Genomic DNA, 27,637 nt, shown 5'->3' on the forward strand with positions numbered 1-27,637 from the left:
TCTCCATGTTCCCCCATCTGTCTGTGCGACCCAGCCTCCCGTGGTGATCCAGTGAAGGTCCCCATATCTCGGTTCCATAGAGCAATGCTGAAGCCACCAAGGTGTCAAAGAGCCAGAGCTTCGTCCGGGGCTCTTGGAACTGAACCTGCGAACACATCCTCTCCAATCTACCCAATGCTGTGTGGGGGAGCAGGAGAGAGAGCCCACTTGCTGTCCTATGCAATGAGAGTGAAGGAGAAGAGGAGAGAAGTGCTGAAGAAGCACACGCAGGGAAGAACGTGAGAGAGAGAGAGAACGCTCGTCAAAATCTGGGAGAAGTCACGATGGTCCCAATTTGGGCTTGACCTTTGAGTATATGAGTAAGTGACTAGGGGGCCATTCACACTTGGGCCCCCTCACTTATAAGTCTTTTAACTTATAAGTTAGTAAGTACAAGGCACTTAGGCCTTTATTCCCTAACAACCTCCCACCTAAAGGCAATGTACCTTGGGAGATCAAAGAATCAGCTAACTATGATACAACAGCTGATCATGCACTTACTCATCCAACACCCATCATCTGACGGCAATATGCAAACCGCTCTGCTGGAAGACTCTTGGTCAAAAGATCTGCAGGATTGTCATCTGTGTGCACCTTGACAAGTGTAATGCTCTTGTCATCAAGCACACTCCTGATAAAATGATACTTCACCTCTATGTGCTTTGTCTTGGCATGAAAAACAGGATTCCTTGCAAGCATAATAGCACTCTGACTATCACAGTGTAGCACAGGAACCGGTGACTTAATGCCAAGCTCTTCTACCAAACGCATGAGCCACAAAGCTTCTTTGCATGCCTCAGTGGCAGCCACATACTCAGCCTCAGTGGTAGACAAAGCAACACATTTTTGCAGTCTAGAAATCCAAGAAACTGCACCTCCTGTGAATGTAAACACATATCCAGAGGTAGACTTCCTGCAATCTGGATGTCCAGCAAAATCTGCATCTGTAAAGCCATGCACAGATGTCTCACTCTTCCCAAAACAAATGCACAAGTCTTTAGTGCCTTTCAAGTATCTCAAGATACACTTCACTGCTTCCCAATGCTTTTTGCCAGGATTGCTCATGTACCTGCTTACTACTCCCACCGCAAATGCAATGTCCGGACGTGTAGCAACCATAGCATACATCAAACTGCCAACGGCTGATGCATAAGGAATCTTGGCCATTTCAGCCCGCATATCATCTGTGTTTGGGCAGTCATGTGCAGTCAGTTTTACATATGGAGGCAGCGGAGTACCAAGTGCCTTTCCCCCATCCATATGAAAACGATGTAGCACCTTATTAACATAATCTCGTTGAGATAGATACAGACGCCTGTTGGGTCTATCTCGAGAGATACGCATGCCCAAAATATGATTAGCATCACCAAGATCCTTCATGTCAAAGCGATTCTTTAAGCTTTGCTGTAATGCATCCAACTCCGTGACATTTTTACCGGCAATAAGCATGTCATCAACATACAAAATCAGCAATAGAAGAGATCCATCACTTGCCGTTTTGATATACAAACAGTGATCAGAATTACTTCTTTTGTATCCTTGAGACCTCATGAATGTATCAAACTTGTGATACCATGCACGGGGAGACTGTTTCAAACCATACAAGCTCTTCAAGAGTCTACATACTTTCTTCTCTTGCCCCTTTGACACAAACACTTCTGGCTGCATCATATAGATCATCTCAAGCAAATCGCCATGCAAAAACGCTGTTTTGACATCCATTTGCTTTAACTCCATATCTTCAGAAGCAACCAGGCCTAAAACAAGACGTAATGTGGCAAGCTTTACAACAGGAGAAAAAATCTCATCAAAATCCACACCATGCTTTTGCTTGTACCCTTTAGCAACCAAACGTGCCTTGTACTTAGAAGAAGCATCAGATGTGACCTTGGTCTTGTAAACCCATTTACATGGCAGAGCCTTATGCCCTTTAGGCAAATCAACCAAGTCCCATGTATGGTTTTTCTCCAAAGATTGCATTTCCGAAACCATTGCTTTGAACCATTTCTTACTGTCTTCCCGTTGCATAGCCTCTTTATAGCAAGACGGCTCACCACAATCAGTAAGCATGACATAGTCCAAAGACGGTTCATATCTATCGGGGGGCCTTGTCACCCGAGTAGACCTACGCACCCAATGATCCATAACAGGTGGATTTTCAGCCTGTAAACCATCAAAAACAGCAGGCTGTTCAGCCGGTTGCATCGCAACAACGGGCAGTCTAGGAGCATCAACCTGTTCACCTACCTGTGGTGCATCAATGGCAACTTGTTGGGGCTGATTTTCAGCAGCTAATGGCTGATTTTCAGCACCATTTTCAGCATGTAAAGGCTGCTGAACATTGGGCCTTCTTGGCTGTCCATATGTAACATCTTCACGAAAAACAACCCGGCGCACTTCCTCGACCTTTGTGGGCTGTTTGTGCATGCAATTCTCATTGAAGATGACATCATTGCTGCGTATGATTTTCCGTAATGCGGGATCCCATAATCTATACCCCATTTCACCATCCTCACCATATCCTAGGAAAATGCATTTATGAGACTTTGGTTCTAGTTTGGTGCGCAGTTCACTCCGGATGTGAACATAGGCCTCACAACCAAACACTCTTAAATGTGCATATGAGGGTGGCTTGCCAGACCACACCTCCTCAGGCACCTTTCCACCCAAAGCCTTGCTAGGTGAGCGATTAATCAAGTGAATAGCTGTTTGCACAGCTTCTGCCCAAAAACCATGAGGTAATGCAGCATGTGACAGCATACTCCGAACTTTCTCTTGGATAGTCCGGTTCAATCTCTCTGCAACTCCATTCTGAGAGGGATTAAAAGGAGCCGTGAGCTCTCTTTTAATACCTTTAGTAGCACAAAAGTCAATAAATGCTTTTGATACATACTCCCCCCCATTGTCTGAGCGCAAAGACCTAAGCTTCTTGTCAGTTTGATTCTCAACAAACGCAAGAAACTTCTTGAAAGTATCCAAAACATCGCTTTTAGCACGTATTGGATACACCCACACCTTACGTGTAGCATCATCGATAAACGAGACAAAATATTTCTTTCCCCCTAAGGACAACTGTGGCATTTCACATACATCGGAATGCACTAAGTCTAACCTGTCAGACTTCAAAGAAAGAGACCTTTTGTGCGGTGTTTGACTGTGCTTACCATAAATACAGTGCTCACAATGAGAAAAATCAGCATACCTCAAACACGGCAAATAACCACAACGAGACAGAGTTTCCATTCCTCTTTTACTCATGTGTCCCAACCGGCCATGCCACAAAGAAACACTTGGCTGCTCGGTTACGGCGACAACATGGTCACGCACACTAGATACATGCAAAGGATACAAAGTGTCCGATTTACAACCCTTGGCTACAATCCGGGCCCCTTTACAAATTTTCCACTTGCTATCACCAAAAGTGGTGTGATAGCCTGCATCATCTAGCTGCCCTGTACTAATCAAACTCTTCTTGAGTTGTGGCACATGGCGCACTTTGTGCAAAACAAAAGTCATACCATCAGCAAAAGAAAACTGGACACTGCCAATACCTGCAATGTCACATGCATAGTTATCTCCCAAATAAACAGTGCCCTGCACCTCACCTGAGTACTGTGTAAACCAATCCCTATGAGGTGTTACATGAAAGGAGGCACCTGAATCAAGAATCCAAGTATGCATGTCCACATCAGAACCCATAGCAAGGGTATGTGCATCCACAGAAGAGGCATTGAGTACATCAGTGCTGCTGTCACTGTCACCAATACTAGCAACATTGATTTCCTCAATAAACACAGTGCTCTTCTTGGCATTTCCCTTGTCCTTTGCATCAGTTTCAGCACCCTTGTTCTTCTCTTTCTTCCACTCATAGCATTCCCGTTTATAATGCCCTTTCTTTCCACAATGATGACACACAACATCTTTCCTACGAGATTTGCTGCGTGCCCTGTCCTTACTGTCAGATTTCTCCCTCTGTTGAGACCTGCCTCTCAAGTGCAATGCATTAGAAGACCCACCTGTGGTGTTCTTCCTGTTCATCTCTTCCATCAAGAGAGAACTCTCTACATCTGCATACTTAAGTGACGCACTTGAGTTACTAAGAGCTGTCCGGAATACATCCCAACTCTCGGGCAATGTGCATAGCAGAAAAGTAGCTTTGAACTCCTCATCAATCGTGAATTTCAGCTCTGTCAGTTGGCTGAAAATAGAATTGAATTCATTGAGGTGCACTGACATGTGCGTGCCCTCCTTCATGCGGAGATCCATAAGCTTCTTAAGCCAATACACTTTACTGGCAGCACTCTGCTGTCCATACAACTCGTCTAAACGCTTCTACATGCCCCATGCTGTCTGCTCATTCTCTACATTGAAGAGTAAATTGTCAGACACCGAAAGCATGATCGTGGAGCGAGCCAACTCGTCCACTTCTTCCCATTCTTCAACCTCCATATCAACCGGTTTCACACCCTGTAACTTAATAGGTTTTGCCTGTTTCTTCTGCAACATCACATTATAACATTGCTTCTTCCATATAGCAAAGTTATGGGCACCTTCAAGCTTGCGAATGTGCAACAAATTGCCACTTTCACTGCTAGAAGCCATTCTGAGTGATTGCAAACACTGAAACCCTGTTTTGCCGACCTAAACACGCCCAAATGTGCCCAATCGGGCAAAAAACAGCTTGCTGTTACAGAAAAACAGCGAGCAAATTTCACGCAAAATCAGCCCAAAACGGCGTACATTCACTGCCAAACCCTTACCAAAGGTTTCCACAAGGTGTATACATCATTTGCTTGCTGAAATTCCCTGTTTTGGGGCAAAAAACAGACCTGTAAACACCTGTTTTGCTGAATTTTCAGAACCTCGTTGGTGGAAACACCTGTAAGATTGACCTGTGAGACTTGCCCTAATGAAATTGCATCAAATTGACCCCGAAATTGGTCAATTTCAGCAGAAATAGGCTGCTGTTCGCCAGTTTTTGAAACCCTAATTTTGGGGAAACTGTCACCGGAGGTCGATTCTACACGGTGAGAGGCCCTTCGCGACAGAGTTGATCGAAAACGGTTGAATATCCTTCCCGCAGCGAGCAAGAACAAAATTCTGATCTGTGTTGCGAAGATGGCTCTCTTGGAAACCCTAAAGCTCTGATACCATGTGTGGGGGAGCAGGAGAGAGAGCCCACTTGCTGTCCTATGCAATGAGAGTGAAGGAGAAGAGGAGAGAAGTGCTGAAGAAGCACACGCAGGGAAGAACGTGAGAGAGAGAGAGAACGCTTGTCAAAATCTGGGAGAAGTCACGATGGTCCCGATTTGGGCTTGACCTTTGAGTATATGAGTAAGTGACTAGGGGGCCATTCACACTTGTGCCCCCTCACTTATAAGTCTTTTAACTTATAAGTTAGTAAGTACAAGGCACTTGGACCTTTATTCCCTAACATGCTGCGTGGGCTCTAGTAAGTCTGGTCTCAGCTGCTCTTCTGAGTGAGAATGCAGGTCCGCTAAAAACCACTCCAAGGTAAGTGTAAGCGTCTGTGTACTCCACAGTCTCGTGGCCGTATGTGAATGTAGGTGCTGACCTCCTGATCCACTGTGGGGTGGTATTGAACACCATAACCTTGGTTTTATCCAGGTTGACAGATAAACCACTTTCGTGGGCAAACGTATGCAAAGCATCCAATTGACGTTGCATTCCCTCTGGGGATTCGGAGATCAACACTATGTCATCAGCATATAACAAAAGTGGAATCCATGTCCCTGCCAACTTAGCACCTTTATCCCCATCGCTGTCAATGTAGTCAGAAACCTCATCCACATACATACCGAAAAGAGTAGGTGAGAGCGGGCAGCCCTGCTTCACCCCAATAGTGGAGTGAAGCGGTGTAGAAAGTCCCTCCGGGGTGCGTACATGCCCTACTACTGATCTGTACAATGCCATGGTCCCCCAAATGAGTTCTGTGGGTACTCCCATTTCCTGTAATCTACGCATCAGTCTAGCTTTGGGTACTGTGTCGAAAGCTTTGCGGAAGTCCACAAAGCTACAATAGATCCGTCTCCCATGAGATCTGCCTTCCTCAATGATGGCCCTGAGTGTCAGGATATGGTCAAGAGTAGAGAAGCCTCTCCTGAATCCTGCCTGCCCAGTTGCACGTATTCCCTCCCTTTCTGCCCATCTACTCAGCTGTTGCTCAAGAATGGATGCATACAACCGTGCCAGTGTGTGCCCAATCATAATAGTGCGATAATTCCCAGGCTCCATGGGGTCTCCTGATTTGAAGATAGGTACGATCGTAGATAGGCTCCAAGTGTCCGGTAGGCCCTCACACATGGCACGGTTAAACATAACTGCTAGAAGCTCTTCTAGTAGGTCTTTGGCATGCATGAAATGCTCAGCGACTTGGCCATCATGATCATATGCTCTCCCAGTCTTCATCATGTCAATAGCTTTCTTCACCATCTCAGCGGTGAAAAAGACACATGCGTGTGGGCATGGATCGAGGGGGTTGGGGAGGGGTGGCTGTCCAGGTACTGTGTACAAAGATGATGCGTACTGACCCCAGGTCTTTGTGGAGGAAATAGCAGGGGGGGGGGGGGGGGGACTGCTCATGAAAGAGCCGCCACGCCTCACGTGAGTCCTGACTCAAGAATAGCTGATATAGATCCTGCTCGAGTCGAGCCAAAAAAGCCCTCTTCTTCCGCCGCACCAGGCGTTGGAAGTCAATTTGTGACTGTCTGTGAGTGACGTCTCCCAACAGCACCTCCCTCTGAAGTCTGGCGGCACTCCTCATCGTATCAGCTGTTCTGAGGCATGCTCCTTGATCGGCGGCTCTGCTCAGGCTTGGTGTGTGGGTATGCTTCTGCTGCTGCCTCATGTAATGTCTGTGTCAGTATAGTAGTTAGCTCCTCCAGAGGTTGCCCCGGGTCCTCAGTGCATAGGCGTCTGTAGATCCGTCCATGTATATAGAATCCGTCTCCCGTGTGAATTTGTAGCGAGTGGGGGTTGCTACTCGTGGCCTGTGTGCTACACTGAACTGGAAGGATATGGTCATTGACACCAAAGCATGATCCACTGCCACCCGGACCGGTCTAGGTAGTAGTCCCAACTGTGAGATCATGGATACTAGAGATGAGATTCGGTTTTGCCATGACATAGTCCACAGTATGTCTGTGTGGGAAGCATGTAAAACCTCCCGCAACAGGAAATCTCTGTAGGCCGTTCAAGATGGCCAATCCATGTGCAGTGCCCATGTCTATCAGGTGTCGCCCATACTCAGTATATTCCACATCGTGTGATAGTCTGGAAAGGCCCGTCTCTGCAACATCTAGCTCTCTTAGCATCTCCTCTGAAGTATCATAAAACATTGCCTGGTGATGTGCAGTCCTAGCATTGAAGGCCCCTAGGATGATAATGTCACCATCCCTAGAGAACTCCCATATTGCATCATCCAGAATAGAGAAAGGGGATTGTCCTCTGGGTGATGCATAAACTGATGTACTCAGGGGAAAGTAGCAAATAGCTAGATAGAGGTATCTGCCTGTCTTCGCTTTCAGTCTCACCCACATGTACCTAGCCTGCTCGTCCCTGCGGGCTGTGTGTATCAGTGGCTGCAGATCCTCTCTAAATAACACTGCCACTCCCCCCGAGCCTTGCCCTCTGTGCTCTGAGTGTGTCTCCTGTCTGTAGGCTGTCTCCCACCTGTATCCACTGATGTGAGGCATGGATTGCCCAGGGGCCTGGTGTGTCTCAGAGTAAAAGATGATGTCTCTTCCAGTAAAGCTATCCTCAAAAGCTCCCACATCAAGACGCATAGATCCATTGCAGTTCCAAGCAGCTACTTTGAGTGTGGTCCCATAAGTCTCGCACCGTCATGTGGAGTGTCGCTGTAGTATTACCACTTTTCCGTCTCGGTAAAAAGCGATCTTGCCTTTCCCCCTTGCCGTTCTAATCTCCGACATTACTTCCTGCATATGAGCGATCTGCGAGAGGGTGAGATCATCCCCGAGAAAGACGCCAGTCTCTTTAAGAGTTGGTCTTTTCTTCAAGAAGGACTTCTTCGCTTCCATGGAGGGAAAACGGAGGATGAGTGCGCTTTCTTTTGAGGTTTCTCCACTGCTTCCATTTTTCTTTATGTTGCCCACTCTCCATGCCCTTGTGTGCGTCGGCTCATGAATCCCCATCAAGGCTGTGAGTTCTTTTACTTCTTCGTCCACATTGTCTTTGTCTTTAAGACCGCAAATTCTCACATGTAAAGCGCGCACCCTTCTCTTGTGCTCCTCCTCTAGTATCTGATTAATGATGTTGTTGGGTGTGGACGTGGGCGTTATCTCCTTGCCTTTCCCTTTCTTGGCCACCTTGATCCATTTCTCGGCTTCGTCTGCCTTCTGTTGAGTTTTGGTAAGAACATCCACCCAAGAAGTCATCATTTCTTTGTGCTGCTCTTCTCCCTCTTTGATGGCCCGTACTTGCTCCTTGATCGTGTTAATTTCTTCGATTACTGAGGGTTGCAGTTTGCCCTCTTCCAGTGTGTTTCTTGATCGTGCTTCGGCGAGATCTTTCTTGAGTGACGCGATCTCTTCCTCTTGGGTCGTCACTCGGTCTTCCAGCGTGCTTATCTTGCTCTCTTGGATCAGCAAGCGTCCTTCGAGCATGTTTATTGTACCCCAGAGATTGCGGTTGATCTTGGTAATGATCTCCGTCATTTCCTCTTTGCATTTTGGAATGGCATCCTCTAGGGGGTCGGCTTTATCGTTCATCTTCCTCATGCTTGATCGCCGTCGGTCCGCAAGGGGGGGCGGGAGAGGGGGGGGGGGGGGGGGGGGGGGGGGGGGGGGGACAGCGCGTGGAGAGAGAGAGAGAGAGAGAGAGAGAGAGAGAGAGAGAGAGAGAGAGAGAGAGAGAGAGAGAGAGAGAGAGAGGCAGTACGATAGACTTAAATTTAACAAATGATAGACTTAAAAAAAAAAAATGGGGGGTTGAAAGGTTAGTGCATTAAGAAAATTAACAGCGCGATAGAGAGAGAGAGAGAGAGGCATTGTGATAGACATACGTGATATATATATATATATATAGAGAGAGAGAGAGAGAGAGAGAGAGAGAGAGAGAGAGAGAGAGAGAGAGAGAGAGAGAGAGAGAGAGAGAGAGGGCTCAGACACAGATACAGCTCTTATGCTTACCTCGACTGGTTATCGGCGAGGGACTTTGGCTATGTTACCACAGATTGCTTGGCAGGGGGATCCTCAGACACGTGATGAAGTTTTTTCAGTCATCACTACACTATGGAATGTTTGGAGAGCTCGTTGTCTTCACATTCTCAGTGCGGCTCCACAGCTCCTTCGGGATACCCTCACTGCCATTTGGCTGGACATCATTCACACCCTGATTTGGCAGTGGGATTCTTCCTCAGGTACATCTTGAGCAGCCGAGGCTCGTCGATTTGCCTTCCTTCGACGTTGGGCCCGATCTCCACTCTTCTTCACACTTACAGGTGGCCAGATTACATGGCATTATGCCCCCCCTCGGTGGTTTCTCCTCCACTCATCACACAGACCACCATGAGATTGTTCTAGTCGAGTTGTCACTATAGTGGTTCTCACCCTTACATTCAGCTTGTACACCCCACGTGATAGGCTATTTTGGCATCCGCTGGGGATTATATTGTACTCAGTAATATACAGCCCTAATTTTGTACTCAGTAATATACAGCCCTAATTTTTCCAGAGAGAGAGAGAGAGAGAGAGAGAGAGAGAGAGAGAGAGAGAGAGAGAGAGAGAGAGAGAGAGAGAGAGAGAGAGACACGCGCAGGGGGCGAGTGCGGGGGCAGCGCGCGAGCAGAGGGCGGGAGTGCAGGGGGCAGCATGGGTGAGCAGAGGACGGGAGCAGGGGGCGGGGGTGCAGGGACAGCTCGCGAGCAGAGGAAGGGGGGGGGGGGGGGGGGTTGCTGGGGAGCAGAGGGCGGTGGTGCAGGGTCAGCGCGCGGGCGGGGGGCAGGTGCAGCGGCAGAGAGAGAGAGAGAGAGAGAGAGAGAGAGAGAGAGAGAGAGAGAGAGAGAGAGAGAGAGAGAGAGAACAAGAAGAAGAAGAAGAAGAAGAAGAGAATTTTTAACGTCGTGGGAAACTGACGTCAAAGATTTATCCGATGAGAGTTGAACTCAAGACTTGTTAGTCAAGAGGGAAATGGCATAACCAATCTACTACACTTGGTGATAGAAAGGTTATACCATTTTCCTATTTTTATTACCACACTCACACACCCGAGAGAGAGAGAGAGAGAGAGAGAGAGAGAGAGAGAGAGAGAGAGAGAGAGAGAAGAAGAAGAAGAAGAAGAAGAAGAAGAAGAAGATAATTTTTAACGTCGTGGGAAACTTTCCTCAAAGATCTATCCGATGAGAGTTGAACTCAAGACTTGTTAGTCAAGAGGGAAATGGCATAATCAATCTACCACACTTGGGTGATAGAAAGGTTATACCATTTTCCTCTTTTTATTACCACACTCACACACCTGCACACACACACACCAGAGACAGAGAGAGAGAGAGAGAGAGAGAGAGAGAGAGAGAGAGAGAGAGAGAGAGAGAGAGATGCATTTCAGGTCCTTACCAGAATGGAATATGGAAGGTGAGGGTGGAATTACCTGAAGCTTACCCTTACAAATCTCCATCTATTGGTTTTGTGAACAAGATCTTTCACCCAAATGTTGATGAAGTGTGAGTGTTCTCATTGCTTGAAATTAAGTCTGCTAGATTCTAGCATCTTCATCAAGAAAAAGTTGCTTTTTTGTGGATGAAAGTTCCAATTTTGTTTCTTAGCGGCTAAGTGTGCCTGTTAATGTGCACAACTGTAGGTCTGGGTCAGTGTGCTTGGACGTGATCAATCAAACATGGAGCCCAATGTTTGGTACAGTACTTTGTCTAGCAGTCATCCACATGAAAGGAGCTTGAAGACCTAGCTCAAGCTTTTTTTTCCTGATTCACATGCAGAGCTTATCAATGTTTTTGAAGTCTTTCTTCCTCAACTGCTGCTGTACCCAAATCCACTTGATCCTTTGAATGGTGAAGCAGCTGCACTAATGATGCGGGACAAGGCTAAATATGAGCAGACTGTTAGAGGTAAGTAAGTAGTTGCATGATGGACCTTTCTTACTGCTGCAATAGCTAAGTTTGATTCTGTTCTTTGTGTGGGTGTATGAGATGAGATGTGCATGTTTATTGATTATGAATGGAGTCATCTGTTACAAGCCTTGAGGGCTCTTGTCAAAGTAGCCAACTGGATGTGGCATCATTTCGTTGCCAAGTGAGGTCTTAACTAGCCACCTGGTGGCATTTTAATTTCCGATAAGTTCTGCCAATGTGCCCTTCATAGCTCTAGGTTTGAATCATGGCATGATGAATTGATTTGAAGACTGGATGGCCCTCTAGAAACCAAAATATGTGAATTGTGTACGAAGGCATAAATTGCAAGCAGGAGTATCCATTTTTGCCACTGGATCTAATCTAATTGAGATATGCAACACAGAGAGTGGAATGAGTTGGCAAGCATTTGACCATGATCATATCTTCCATGGCTTTTGGATTGTTGTATTTGGCCTATCATGCAGTCTCATAGGCCAAGATTTTAGGTATTCGATTTTGGGTTCCGGTGGGTTTTTTCTCTCTAAGGTTCCTGACATATTTTGTATGATCGGATGTGAACTTTCGGTACTTCTCTATACTGTAGAGAGACTCTTCTCCTCTAGTTGATCGGGACTAGTACTGCTATGCTGAGAATGGTGGACCTACTTGCCCTGGCATTTGCTAAACTATCTTGAACTCTATATTCAACATCTGCAGTACATTGGAATAGGTATTCTTTTACAGTCATTTCAGCCATTGCAGATTGCATAGCCATTGCTTGCAGTACATTGGAGTATACAACTTAAGGTCTTATTTCCTTGGTCGCTGGGGACCCATTCCATGGAGCAGTGAGCGGAGTATCAGGCGGCTTGGTTTGCTGCTTCTGTGGTTATTTGGCTTAGGTAAAGTTGGGCTGTCCTCAAAACTACTTGCTATTCTTTTGGGTGACAATCAGAGCTGCATAGACATTGGCAGGAATCCTTGTTTCACGGTTGGACGAAATACATGTAGTGCAGTATCACTAGTATGGGAGTGGATTCACACCTCCTGTGGAGTATCGTCGCATTGTGGACACACATTGTAGGCATCTTCACAAAGGCAGTATTTTAGCAGGTCTTGGCAGCTCACACTTGTCGGATAGCATGAGGGGCTCCTTTAATTGCCTCGGTTTCCCACCTTAATGCACGTTGTATGGCTTGCAGACATCCTGGGCTGGCTATCCATGGCTTACTTTCTTAGTGTGGTTGGGATTTTTGAGGATTTATATTTGTTCCGCAAATGTGACTGCATGGCTCATGCTTTTATTGATGCAGCCAAGTATGTATTCCGCAGTTGTGCTTGCGACCCGCATGTTCTATTATCAAACATTTTACTTATGCATCAGTCGTTCAAACATACAGTATTTCAAAGATATGTATGGACTACCTCTTCGTGTACCCTCCTGTAGTCCTGTAATTTGTTGATGTCAGATGATGGCTCATATCTGGTGTTTTCTACTCAGAACATTGTGAAAAATTTGCTAAGCCTGACGATATTGCCAACCCACCTGAAGATAGCAGCGATGCTGAGCTCAGCGATGCAGAATCTGAATCTAGCGATGAAGAGATGGCTGGTGCATCAGACCCTTAATGTTGATAAAGTACATGATTGTAATTTCTTTTCATTTGGGCTTTTTCAATATAGGTCAGAACATCGTTTATGGCCCGTGGGCTATTATAAAATGTACCCAACTGTATATACATTGCGGGTCTGTACAGTGCTGTGATGGCCATGGCCTTCATTCTTTTCTAGTTTCATTACCAGATCTTTTTACATGTGTGTCTGTGTTCTGTTACCAGATCTTTTTACATGTGTCTTTAGTCTGTACAGTGCTGTGATGACCATGGCCTTCATTCTTCTAGTTTCATTACCAGATCTTTTAACATGTGTCTTTGTTCTGTTAGTAACTAGCTGTCGGGGCCATGGCAAATGTTGGATCATGGCTATGTGTGTGTGTTGCTGTATGCACCAGCTTCCATTGCTGGTATGTTTGTTTACCAAGCTTTGATGCTCTTCACATTATCGTCACGTTCCTCTTTTCTGGAGGGTAAAGATCATTTTTGGGCAGGAATGATGGCTTGCTGTTAAGCTCTTGATTGCCTGAGCAGTTGTAACGGCTTCAAGTTCATGTTGGAATCGACAGAGTGTAAAACAACAAGCATATCTATTCCAGGATAATTTGCTTAAGGGTACAGCTTGATGCACTAGAATTTCATTCATTTCAGAGTCACTTCGTCATCACATCTAGATCTTGCTGATCCCTAAGAAATCCAACTGGAAAGTTTATTTCTCTACTTGGAGTTTTCTAACCATGAGGCAACACATGTTGAGGCTAAGTTTAGTCTATTCACGTTTATATCAAGCTCTCAACCTCAATCACCAATTAGGGTGGGATTGTTTACTGATGAATATTAATAACAAGTCAAGGATTTATACCTTAGTCATGAGTTACCTCAGCCAATTACTTGATGTCTAGATGCTCTTAAGTTCAAATCATTCATTGGGCAAATTGTTGTAGACATTTCATTTGACTCTACATGTCTCTAACAGGACACATGAAAGAGCACATGTCTTCAGTTCTATAAAGGAAATTTCCAATCTAGTGCACATATTTTCTTAGTCACTTAGCAAAATATTGTCAGCTCGTCATTATTATTTGCAAAATCTCAAAGAGAAATTAGTGATTTTATTTGGTCTAGGCAAACTCTGACAAAGGAGTGGAGTGGCTCTCCTCTTGTGTAGTCCGCATTGTACGAGATCCAACTTGTTGATTAGTAATTTTTGGCATGTGCGGTGCTAATGTTCCAAAAGCTTCAGGGTACAAATCCCTTCAAAGAGGATTTGTGATCTGCTCTTCCATCCACTTCGCATAGAGGGCCAAAAAGTATCCTTGACCTAATTATCCGGTGGTCCTACCTTACCTTTTTGTTCTTTTCTTGTGCACAATGACCTATTGATAGCCTTGCTTGCCTCCCTTGTCCAGTGGCACCTCAATCGTTGTAATGATTTGATGAGCCATTAGTTTGATTCCCTTGCGTCGTCGGAATCCTTGGATGCACTTTCATTGGATTCCCTTCTTTGGGATGCTTTCATGAACTTTCAACTGGTTTCCATGTTCTTTCTTCATTGGAAGAATCTTCCCCTATTGAGGTGGACATTTGCTTGTACGTTGGATAAGTTAATGAGCCAGAGTGCATACAGAAATCTTGCTTGGCATGTCCCATTAGTCTTTGAATAGGGATGGCCTTCTGTTGCAGACAATACCGTTAGTCTCTTTTGGCAATCCAAGAAAAATTGCTCAATCTAGTCCTTCAAGAGTGACCCTCCGAATCGAGGTATTGATGAGTACGTATCCCAAAATTTTTGGCAATAGTCAACCAAAGTATCTTTCTTAGTCATTCTCAGACGATATCAAGTTGTGATGACATCTTCTGTTATCCATGCGAAAGTGAAAGTTCTCTTGAATTTTACCCACTTCTTAGGTGCTTCTCTACACAACAATAGAGTAGACCAACATGTTTGTGCATTTCCTTACAAATAAGATGTCGTCCTTCGCACCTTGGAGCGTTCTAAGAAATGACCTCCCAAGGAGGCGACGTCAAACTGCTATATGAATTCAAGGGTTGATGGGTGTGTCTTGGTAGCTGCTTAACCCCATCTTTGAACTCCTTGATCTACTAGTCTTTTCTTCACTATTTGAATTGTCTGCAGAGGATGAAGTTTCATTCTCTGAATTGCTAGAGGGCTCCCTGTGCTCTCGCCATCCCAACTAAATCTCATCAATACCTCTTTAGGTGATTCACATTTTTTGGTCTCGGGAGTACTTGATCAATCTTCACACATGTGTCAACTTGCAGTTGATGTTTGTACTCTGCTCTATCCCCGTAGGAAATTTGCCTAAACCTCCATTGGTTACTTAACTTTTCTTTATCTCCTTGAGACCAAACATGAGAGGGGTATCGTCTCTGTCAAATTCTCTGCGAGAACCCATGCGTTGCAGAAAGGATCGGATCCTATGTACAAGAAGAATCCTTTTGAGGTGTGAGACCACTATTATATGCTTGGACACTCCAAGCGAGAAACAATAGCAACACACGAACAGAAACTAAAAAATCACTGAACTATGAGAGAGAGAGAGAGAGAGAGAGAGAGAGAGAGAGAGAGGAGTCAACAGGGCCTAGAGGAGTCCAAGCCACAATGTAATGGCCCCAAAGATTGGTGTCCCTTGTGGTATTTCATTATTGCTCTTTCAATGAACAACTCTCGAGGATCTCTCTGAGACTCTGCGTCCAAATGCTCTATGAAAGAGTGGCCCATTGGGAACTTATTATTGCTCTTTGCAAAGTATAACTCTCTCCAAGAATCTGTGTTTAAATGCTCTGCGGAAGAGTGGCCCTCTCGACACTTATACACTTACTAGGGATGCCTAAAAGCAGAGCCCCAAAAGCATAAGATCCGAAAGCACTTTAACCAAAAGCTCATAAGGACGAGCATTGCAATTCGCGGAAATTTGTACACCTGTGCCATGCAGCAGCCATTGCAATTTACAAAAATCAGCCTCAAAGATCAGGCTTTTGATTTTCAGGTTTCAGGCCCTTCAGCTGGTGCTCCATAAATTCTTCAAGTCAATAGGGGTTATGTTTTTTTATTCCTAATCCCCTTTAGGCCTCTTGCCTAATCCTTCAGGGTTCAAAACTCCTGTTCTTCTGGGTTCAATTTCTCCTGGCCTCTCGGCCATTTCTTTCATGTTGGGCATGCCAGGTTATCACTTTGTGACAGTAAAGCACAAAACACAAGCCATTACTTTGTGCCAAAACACTTGAACTGGCTAATTGCACCATTACCATCATCACGAAACAAGCAAAACCCAAGTTGGAGAAAAAATTGCAGATGAGGCACAAATTTAACAATTTTTGGTATGACCGAAAGGGGCACGAATACAGATACTAAATTCTCCTCTATTGTGCCAAGCTAGTGTACATTTATGTATGCTTCCGGAAAGCTTTAAACTGACCTGCCTATTACACATGTCTTGGCATGTGTTTCATGAACGGTAAGAACTGAAAGCAATTCATGGGTACCTGCATGATGAAGAATGGAGCTAACATATGTATGTACTTAAGTACATTAGATATAGAAATTATAGCCTTCTCATACGTGCTTGAAAAAGTATAAGACGCTAGAGGCTCTCCTCTCTCTCTTTTCTTATATTTAGATACATGCATACACATGCAACCGTGCGCGCACACATATATATTCTGTCTCCAAACATACACAAAGCTATATTTATATATGAAAAAACAATAAATATCAGTATACATTCATTGACACACATGTATATATGTTTATGTCTATACAAAATCTAATATAGAAAACATATAAGGAAAAATAGCTAAAATACTTCTGTAATTTGTGGAAATTCCCAAAATACCCCTCAAATTTCAAAAATTCCTTGCATCATTTTGGAAAAATTACCAAAATACCCGTGTAATTTGTGGAGATTTCCAAAATACTCCTCAAATTGAAAGACATATATGTTATTATAAATTTACTTGTTAATATAAATTAAAAGATATACATGTTAATATAAATATAAATATAAATTCCCTCGTAATTTGTGGAAATTTCCAAAATACCTCTCAAATTCCAAAAATTTCTAGTGTACTCCTTGGCCAAAAATTCCCAAAATGCCCTTCAATTTTTCCAAACTTCCCAAAATACCCCTAATTAACCTTGCAAACATCTCTAAAAGCATTTTTTTTGCAATTCTTCATATGAAGATTGGTTCTCCTCAATAGAAGATGATAAAACTAGATTTTAGATGGTATTGAGGGCTCTTTAGATGAAATCGTTCTTCTTTTTTGAACACAAATGCCTCCATTGTGAGCTGATTGGCATCTATTCGTGAGCTTACTGGTGAATAATTTTATCTAAGACACTAAAAGATAGATCTCCATTGACATAAACGTAAATCCATCCCAAAATGATGCAAGGATATCTTGGAAATTTTTGAAATTTGAGTGGTATTTTGAGACTTTCCATAAATTACAAGGGTATTTTGACAATTTTCGCTTATATTTATATTCATATTTCATGTTGACAATTGTATCCCTAAATAACTAACCGATTCCATCATTTGGTATTAGAGAAAGTTCAAGCCTTTTCTGTTCATGTTGCCTTGATTAAGCTCCTCTCAAAGAGAAGCCTACAAATGAATATTAACGTAAACATATACACACAATTAGAGAGATGTATATATATTTCTAGCAAATGATGAAGAAGCTATTTATTTAGGAATGCTAATCAAATTATTCGATATCAAAGACTTTTCAAGTCTTTCTACCGATAATATTGCCTTAATCAAGCCTTACCCAAGCTTTAATCAAGCCCATTTTCTCATCATTTGATTCATTTTGCCATTATCATTTGGGCCCATCATCTTATCACATTTAAGCCATCTTTTGAGGCCTCTCTCTTGAGGTTGCTTTGATTAAGCTCAACTAGATCCCTTTTGAGCTTGGTTAGCCATCATTTTTAATCTAAAAATAGAGTATTTTCTTACCTTGCAGTCAAGAGCCAATTCCCTATCATGAAGAGCTTATTTCATTAATTTCACATTTATTTACTAGCATTAATAATCGAGGGCTCTGAGTCATTTTCAATGTGCTTACCAATAGGCACCAAATTCATTAAATATTGATTAAGCCTATCTTGCTACAATTGCCTTTTCTACGCTTTTAGGAGTCAGACTCTCCCCCGCGCACCAAAAATGCACGCCCAAGCTCCTAGGGCAGACACTAGTTTCCCTGGACTATGTGAGGCTTTGCTCGCCTCAGCTTCGCTTGCCCACAATAAGAGAGAGGGGGCATGAGGGATGCCCACAGTGAGAGAGATAGGGGACACGTGTTCTTAATCAATAGGGCTAGCATACTAAGTTTAGGGGGCTCTCATAAAGATAGGGCAAGGGGCACCTATAAGAGGAGGTGGTTTGGTGGAGAAAGGCATGCAGTAGTCCCCTCAGTTTAGAGGTAGCGGTCAGGGAGTGCGGCTTCACAGTGATATTAGAGCTCAATTACATGATGAGGACCTATTATGGTTGTATGAAACCCCATCGATGCTTTTTTTTAGCACCGACGTTGTGTTCTTGAGGACGACAAGTGAGAGGTGCAACGCCGCTTGTGAAAGGAGAAGGAGAACCTTCACCTACATGGTTTTTGGTGCAAGTGGCACCCAACAAGTACGTCATGATCTATTGGAGATATTTTTCTTCTACACAATGTCAAAAAATCTAATACTACTTTAGATTTAGCAAAATTTTAACTTCTGAAAGGGGAGACTTTTCTTTAAGAGAGAGATTGAAGAGGAAACCTTAGGTTGTGCCGAACTAATTTCTTTGCACAATAACACATTAAAACACTAAAGTCGTGAACAAAATTCAAAGAGAATACCACAATTAAGGACCGGATTTGCTTGGAGCCAGAGACCCCTCCAAAAGGTCTTTGCACTATAATTTTCTCTCAAATAGATCTTTGATTACAATACAACTTGTGCTCTTGCAGAGCTTTCCTCGAGTGCTCTTGCAAAGCTTTCCTCAAGCCAAGAAGATGGTGTTCTTCAAGATTTCATGGTGTAACCCACCTTCCTAAAGCCTAAACACCCTAGCGGGGAGAAATAACTACAGGGTAAGAGGTAAATGAGGGTTAAAGAAGTATTTTTCAAACAAGAGAATTGGTATTCCTTATGTGCTTACTCAAGGGAAAGCTCTTAGCACAACTTAGCATAATAGAATAGTAGGGAGAAGAAGAAGCTTTCACTTGTTTGGATTTGGATCCATAGCCAAGTGCTTGAGTATAATACCCACATCTTGCTTGAGGGAGAAAGAAAGCTTGCTTTTTTTCACTCTTAGCACTTGAGAGAATGAGAATGAAAAATGAGAGAGAAGACAACTCAACGAACCCTTCCTTTTTGTATTCTTGCAAACTTGCTAAGAGTATTGCATTGGAATTATTATCACATGCACCAATGAGAAGTGGAAACTCTAAAATGCAACTCATGCATGCTCAAACACTTGTCCCCATTTTTCAAAGCGACCTCAAATGGAGTGCAACGTGGACCAATGAGAATTGAATATTCAAAAGTGCAACTTTATGCATAAGCTAAAACATGTATTCTCTTCACCCTTCTAATTTTGCACAACTCATCCCCTCTTTCTTTTTGCTTGAAATTGGTAAGGACCATTCCTACACAAACACCCATACACTTGCTAACTTCCCAAAAAGTAAGTGTAAGCTACTTTGGACATGTGGCATTGTAAAACTTGGTAAAGAGGGACTAGAGTCAACTTACGAAAAATGGTGAGGCTAATCTAACCTTAGGATTTTTCCAAACCATTAATTAAAAACCATAAACTTACTCTTCAATTTACTTAGCTCAGGTGCAAAACCTTTGCACAAACCTTGGAGGCTTTATGAAGCGGACCTCGGCTATAGCCTACATGCTAATTTAGGACATGTCTAATTAGGATGCACTTTGGTAAAAATAAAATTCACCCTTGGATTTTCAAACTTCACCTCCTATGCGAAACCATAGCATAGTGCTTTGGAGGTGTTACCAAGCTACTCCCAAAACCTGATAAATTTAGTCCTGTTAAATTTAGACTATTTGTGGCAAGTTAGAAATTTATCATAAGGCTTTTTAGGCTTCATACTCGGAGTCTAAAAAGGTATTTCATTGGCTTGAATCTAGCATAGCTATTTTTTAATTTTTAGACTCCCAAGTTGAGTTCGTTAACTAGATCCAATAGTTGTTTGGGGTAGACTTCTCTGCGACATCCTGGCCGGCTTTAATTAGTGCTTCCACATCATGAGCAGGAGTTTGATCGATGGGAAAGTCTTGTGTCTAGTATTGTAACCATCCTTGAGGAAGTTTGTCCATAGGAAAGTCATCTCTACCTTTCTTGGAGCTTGTCTGCTGACTCTCTGGTGGGGTGGAATCGAATCTCACTTTTTCCACCTTTGACTTGGTAGAATCATCTATGCCTACCTCATGCTATGAATCCTCTTCTTGTTGCACCTATAGAGGAGACTTCTTACCATGAGTGATGGGCTCACCTAGACCCAGAGACATGACTGGCTCAATCTCTGGTGTTGACTCCTTGAGTGTGTCTTTGCTAATTCTTGTGATGATTGCAAAATAGTAAGGTTCAGGTGCTGCTTCTAACCATTTAAGGAGCTCAATTTATTCACTGGGGACTATCCTTGTGGACGAGACCACCTCCTCCTATGGCGCTTGTTTTGCTTCTTTAGCTTTCTTATGGCCGTCATGGTGTGCAATACTAAGGGAATACCTTCTATTAGATGTGTCAGCTCCACTCTCTAGTTGGATTTGTTTGTACCTTGTGCTTGGTGTGGTGATCCACATGGTATCATTACCCAAATCATGAAGCACTCGGGTATGTCATAGCGAAGGCCTACCAATAAGTAGAGGGAAGCCATCATCCACTTTTGGTCAATGAACCACCACAAAATCCAGTCAAAAATTGAAGTCTACTATTGGTACTTGTTCCACCACTCCCATTGGACGGACTTTGTGCTAGTAAGCCAAAGTGATAGTGAAAGTGGAGGTCTTGTGGGCGCCAAACCAAGCTGTCTCATAATACCTAGGTCACCATCCACAATCACACATAGACACTATGAGGCGAGGGCTTTTATAGTCAATAAGTGGGACTGGTGGATAGGAAATCATGTATGACGCTTCAAAGGTAAGCGTGGGCAACTGCCAACCACTATTTGTGTCTAAGGATAGAGATCTTGTATTTCTCTGAGGAGGTCACCCCTCAATGTAGGATCTATGTGGAGAAGTTCGTACAATGAGACACTTTTATATGTGGTCTTCAAAATTTCCTCACCTAGCAATGTTGTTAACCTGTGTATCCTTCCTTGCGGCAGAGGTTGGGCTTTCATGTCATGTAGGGTTTCTGTGTATGCTTGCTCCAATGTCAAAGGCATAACTACATTATGTGGTTGTAGTGATGTTCCTTCTTTCAATATTGCTGCAAGCAACTAGTTGACTCCTTTAGAGGTTTGGTAGGTAGAGGCTTCTTTATGGGCAAAGGTATGCCTTGGGCTATTCTTTGAGCTTTTATGAGTACTCCAGTAGTTCCTGAGATCTCTTGGTCCAAGGTGGTTGATGAATTCTACCTCTCTAGCCTTGGTGGTCCGAGCCCCACCCCGGTCGGCCAATCTGTCCACATTGGCCACCCGCCAGTGGTGGGCAGCCCAAGATCGCCCGATCGCCCAGACCAAGTATGGTCCAAGTGGAAGAAAATTTCCTCTAGAGCATGTCCATTAAGGTGTCTAAGCAATTTGAGCCATGTGTAGCCATGTATCCCTACTGCACTAATCATCTTTCATAGTAGATTGGCAAGGTCTATTAGATGCTTGAGAGCCTAAGTTGTCGCAAGATTCGTTTATGGTATGTATACACTTAAAACTTATGGACATTTAAAAGAAATCTTTAAGTAAGAACAAGACAAAATTATTCATAAAACATACTTATTCATACCTAAAACTTACCTTTAATAAGAGTCATTGTAAGTATTCACAAGGTTTACATTATCCTTTAGCTGGATGTCTTGCATCCACCTTGTATCTTCAAAAGGATAATTCTTAAATTTGATAGGATATTGTCGGATAGTCTTACCACTTCTTAAAACCTTGTCTTCATGCTTTAGGATTCTCTTTGGTTGCAAAATATCTTCTTGACCTTCAAACCCGAGTGGTTCTTCAATTACTAGTTCTTTGGGTGGCTCGCCCTTATAAGGTTTCAAGAGGCTCACATGAAAAGCGTTATCAATGAGCTAGGTACTTGGTAACCCTAACTTGTAAGTTGTTTCATTAATAGACTTAAGGACTTGAAATTTTCCATAATATCTATTTTCTAACTTGGCATAATTGGGCATCCTTGTGTTCCCTTGCTTGTAGTGTGGCTTAGGCATGCTTTTGGAAACTTGAGCAATACCCAATCATTTTCTAGCGTTATGAATGAGCTAGGTACTTGGTGACCTTAACTTGTAAGCTGTTTCATTAATAGACTTAAGGACTTGAAATTTTCCATAATATATATCTGCTAACTTGGCATGATGTTTTTTGGTGACTTGTAGGGCGTCCTTGTGTTCCCTTGCTAGAGTGTGGCTTAGGCATGCTTTTGGAAACTTGAGCAATACCCAATCATTTTCTTTGAAGGTCAAGAATCATCTTTGCTTATTAGCATCATCCTTTTGCTCTTGTTGGATGATGGATATAGTTTCCTTAATCTTCTTAAAAGATTCTTTAAGGTTTCTACTATACTCATTAGCAACAAATATCTTTGCAAGTGTCTTGACTATCAATGGGAGTCTGGTTCTTCCTTCAATTACCTCAAAGGGTGCCTTTCTTGTAGAAGTATATACAATGTTATTGTACGCATACTCTACTAGGGGTAAATAATTTTCCCATTGATATCTTTGATGTAACATAGGCTTCGAGTAGATCAATGATGGTTGAATTTTCTATCTCACTTTCGCCATCCGTTTGTGTTGGGGTGATAGGCCAAAGAGAAATTCAACTTAGTACCCAAATTCTCAAAGAGACCCTTCCAAAAATTGCTAGTCATTCTTCGTACTATAGATGTTGGTAAGCCATTGTACTTAAAGATTTGTGAGATAAAGAGGGTTGCTATATGGTGTGCTTTAATAGTCCTTTTGAGCAGTATACTGCTTGCTTGCTAAATCGGTCTACTGTTGTCAATATTCCCGTAATTCAATGAATGGATTTTGACAATCCAAAGATGAAATACATGGATATACTTTCCCATGGGGAATTAGGTATATGCAATGGTTGAAGCAAACCATGATGCTTCCGTCTATCATAATTTGTCTTTTGACATACAACGCATTTGGCAACATAGTCTAGTATGCCTATTCATGTTGGCCAACGGGCTGAAGAGAGCACGTGTGTAGAAAGTGCAATGAGATGACGAGGCTCCTTGAGTGGCCGCACCTTAGTGAAGATGAGATACAATCATTCAAGGTGTCTATTAATAAATTCATAGAGCTAATGGTCGATGCATGGGGCGAAACCCATATCACACCTTACATGCATATCTTGTTTTCCCACGGTCCATACTTTCTTGATGAGTATGGATCCCTTGTGCTCTGGAGCAATCAAGGATATGAAGGTCACACTATCAGGCAAAGGCCGCCTATTTTAAGAGCACTCAGCATGGTGGTGGCAAGATCCATAGAGCAAAGCGTTTCACGAGATGTTCAATTGGTTCTACCATGCACTAACCGGTAGGAAGAAGCAAAAGGCATGGGGCAACTTGTCTCTTAAGCACCATATTGTGAAAGTGATGAGTGTCCGATGAACGCAAGGATACCATGGGTCGAATGCACACGAGAGAGAATCGACATGGAGGAGAAATTGGCGAAGAGTAGAGCGCGCATGGCTTCTCACGCAGTAACAATTGTAATTTCCAATTTTTGGAGCATATTAATGATAAATTGCAATTTCTTAAAAACTTGGGCCCTATAAATATCAAAGTGAGTTTTTAAAGTCTTTATGAGTTTATGATCTCTCTCTCTCTCTCTCTCTCTCTCTCTCTCTCTCTCTCTCTCTCTCTCTCTCTCTCTCTCTCTCTCTCTCTCTCTCTCTCTCTCTCTCTCTCTCTCTCTCTCTCTCGTGTCTCCTCATCCCTACTCTCACCTCCTTCCGATGGAAACCAACAATCAAGAAGCCAACAACCAGGAAACAAAAAATCAGGTTACCAACAACGCCCTGGAGAACTTGGACAACATTAGACTTCAACATTTCTTTGATACTCTTGGTCCACTCCCACATGCGCAGAGGTCAACGATACCAAACATTGAGCAGATACGACAGCTGAATAAAGAGGCAGAGCACTTGAGGGCAGAGAGTGAGCACCAAGAGCAAGCAAACTTTGATCAGGTTCAACAAGATATGCAGAGGGCAAGAATGCAAGATTTTTGCAAAGAGGAAGAGAAGTATTTGATCATCATAGAAGCAAAGAGGACCTGCAAGATGCTCCAAGAGCAACGATACCCACACAACAAGATTGCTAAGGTCTTGAGCACAAACGTCAGTATAAAGTACAAGAGACATCGTGAGACTAGAGACCTAGCACAAATTTAGAACTACTCTCTAATGAGCAGGTGGTCAATCTCATAGAGAAGGTTTGTAATAGCACGATTCAAGAAATCTATGAGAAGCCCTTGGATAGCGTGAGGAGGATATAAGAAGAACGACGGAGGGCAAGGATGGAAGAGGCAAGCCACCTTGCAAGGGAGAGAGAAGAAGCCCAAAAGAGAGCGAAGGAGGAAAGGGCCAAGCAGGCCATGCGAAAGTGCCCCAAGAAGCCACCCCATAAGAGTCCAAATAAGGCCAAACAACCCCCAGCTAGAGCAGTGGGTGAAAGTAGTCATGCACCAAGAGGGAAGACGGTGAAAAAGAGAAAGAATCCTCCAAAAATTGTAGAGGAGGCCAACCACAGTGGTGAGAGGCGCAAAAAGTACCTCAACAATAATGTCCCTTGGTCTCGCACTGTCCAACCTCCACCACCACCACCACCTGTCAAGAAGAAGCGTTGTTGGAGACCCGACACATGTGCATTGCGTGAAATCCACAAGTACCAGAAGAGTACACAACTTATCATCCCTAAGGCCCCGTTTTCTTGGCTTGTGAAAGAAATTATGGATGAGTACTCAGACAGTGTAATAAGGGTAGAACCACCGACACTAGGTGCATTGCAGCAAGCAATGAAGGATATCATTGTATCCTGCTTTCAAGACACGGTTTTGGCAATTGTCCATGCTAAGCGTGTGACTATTAAGCCCTCAGATATGAGCTTAGCACTTTGCCTACGTGGTGCTGATTGCTTTTGTAAAAATTACATAGGAAAGCCGTTGTAACTTCTCAAGCGGCATGTTTGCCAGCTTTATCATGTAACCGTTTTGAAAATGAAATTATCATTCTATGTTTGGCAATTGCAATGTATTGTTTGAAATTTTAATCTTGTGTTGGTTATGGACTTGAATGTGATTACTTAGGTCAGTTTCTCTAATCAATTCGCTCGCCAGGTCTGTGTGAGTTGGAAAGTAAAAATACGTTTTAACATGGCCCATTCCAGGGCCCACGAGCCTTATGAACGCCGTCGCCATGCACATGGTGGAATATCAATTCGTTCTGTGGCCCCATGTGCCACGGAGTGACTTTTGACAGTTTGACCATGTCAAAATTGCCAAAAGTCGCTCCGTGGCACATAGGGCCACATAACGGCTTGATATTCCACCATGTGTATGGTGATGGGGTTCATACGGCTCGTAGGGCTTGGGATGGGAAAGAAAACATCATGTTAGTATGCAAATTTCTCGTTACGCACATTAAATTCACAAGGTCCTTAGACCAAAGGTTTCTAAGCTCACGGGATTCGTGTTATTTGGTAGGTAGCAAATACATCTAATGTCTTGCAACTACCAAGCCCCACGGGCTGTATGAACCTCGTCATCATGCACAGGATAAAAAACCAAGCCGTTTTGTGGCCTCATGTGCCAAAGAGAAACTTTTGGCAGTTTAACGAGGTCAAACTGCCAAAAGTCACTCTGTGGCACACGGGGCACAAAACACTTCGATTTTCTGCCCTGTGCACGGCGACGGGGTTTATACGTCTCGTGGGCTTGAGAGGTGCAATAAATGATCATGTTAATATGCAAATTTCCCGTGACGCGCATTGAACCCGCAAGTTTCTCAGAACAAATGTTTCTATGATCCGCGTAATCTAGCAAGTAGCAAATACAACTCATGTGGAGCCCCACGTGCCGTATGAACCCCGTCATCCTGCACTAGGTAGGATATCAAGCCGTTCCGTGGCCCCGTGTGCCATGGAGAGACTTTTGGCAGTTTGATCGGACACACGGGGTCAAATTGCGAAAAGTCTCTCTGTGGCACACGAGGCCACCTAGTGTAGGACGACGGGTTTCATACAGCATGTGGGGCTCGGAAGGGCAAGCAAACATCACGTTAGTACATAAATTTCACGTGAAGCACTCGTTGCTTTGTACTAGGCAAAATATCGAGCCGTTCCGTGGCCCCGTGACCGGATCAAACTGCCAAAAGTTGCTCCGTGGCACACGGGGCCATGGAACAGCTCGATATTCCGCCTAGTACAAGGCAACGGTGTTTATAATACCTGTGGGGCTCGGGAGGGCAAGCAAACATTATGTTAGTACGTAAAAATGCACGTGATGCACATGGATCAAGACAAAACTTCACTTAAGCTGATAATTTTGTTAGTTTCAAAGATACATGGAGACATGCAATGCACATGGCTAAGAAAGAGTTTTTACAAGCTCATTGAAAGAATCTTGACCTAGGTTCCTTAAATCTGGTTTTTCACCAATGCATGATACAATATCTTCCTTGCTTGTTATTCCTTGCCCGAGGCAAATGCTGCAATATCCTAAAATGCTTCCGGCCCCTTTCTCACCAAAAATATGGATTGCTGCCTCTTTGTTTACAAGAATAAATTTGTGGGCATTTAGGGCTATGGAAAACTCGACCAAAATAGAGCTTAGTGCTCTACACTTGTACGTCTCCGCTGATGCATAGTCCGTATACTTGTTGTGGATGACATGGATCATCTCTTCATTGAAAGTTGGGAGATAATGCCACAAGGTGGCCTCCTTTGAGTCACCCTCCATGCGAGATCCACCTTTCCGTTGGGCAAGCCAATCCATCTCCAAAGCCGACTACAAGGAAACAATGTGGGACTATAATTCTAAGAAACAACAATGAGCATTGAGAAGAATGAAGTACTTACTAGTGTTGCATCATCTTGCTTGCAAAGTTTCTTGTTGGTTATGACGATTGTGCCAAGATTAGTGCTCAAGAACATTAGACATTTGTGGCGAGCGAAGCTACTCTCGGAAACACACTCGTAGAAATCTTTCTCCTCATCAATGGTTTCTAGAGCTACCACCACGAGGGAATCCATGGATTTATGTCCCTCTGGTAAGGCTAGCGTGTTGATGAGGGGAGTAGAGGAGTAGTCCACTTGGAACTCGGTCTTCTTACTGGGGTTCTCTATTCATGAACCCCAACGTATATTGCAAGAACAAAGAGGGATTCTTTCTGATGCATTTCAAGGGAGTGGGTAATGTCTTCAAGGAAGAAAAATTCTGATCATCCACTATAGTTGGATGCACGTTGCGCAAGAGAAGCTCTGGGACCTCATCTTCAACATCCCTCCCTTCTAGGTCTTGGTCAAATTCTTCCAAAGGAGGCTCCCCTTGAAGACATAGGAGGGCCAATGAAGCCTCTTCTTGGCTAGACATATTCTCCTCTTTCGGCTCTGCCTCCTTTACAAGCATCCTCAAAGATGGCTTGTTACGATCACTTGCTT

General features: G+C 43.5%; 1 protein-coding gene and 1 pseudogene across 1 annotated transcript in view; both read left to right on the forward strand.

Annotated features, from left to right (window-relative positions):
• The window catches only part of LOC147448818 (ubiquitin-conjugating enzyme E2 5-like), a 59,787-nt gene extending 46,830 nt beyond the window's left edge, over nt 1-12,957 (forward strand). Inside the window, exons 3-6 of the mRNA XM_086521281.1 lie at nt 10,624-10,738; nt 10,876-10,928; nt 11,012-11,140; nt 12,645-12,957. Coding sequence (XP_086377407.1) covers nt 10,624-10,738; nt 10,876-10,928; nt 11,012-11,140; nt 12,645-12,772 — 425 coding nt within the window. The 3' untranslated portion in view covers nt 12,773-12,957. The remainder of the gene's footprint in view (nt 1-10,623; nt 10,739-10,875; nt 10,929-11,011; nt 11,141-12,644) is intronic.
• An 11,540-nt stretch (nt 12,958-24,497) lies between these two features.
• LOC147448819 (uncharacterized) lies at nt 24,498-25,083 on the forward strand (annotated as a pseudogene).
• Nucleotides 25,084-27,637: the final 2,554 nt, after the last annotated feature.

The sequence above is a fragment of the Adiantum capillus-veneris genome, chromosome 10, assembly GCF_014529385.1.
Source record: "Adiantum capillus-veneris isolate H3 chromosome 10, ASM1452938v2, whole genome shotgun sequence".
NCBI lineage: Eukaryota > Viridiplantae > Streptophyta > Polypodiopsida > Polypodiales > Pteridaceae > Adiantum > Adiantum capillus-veneris.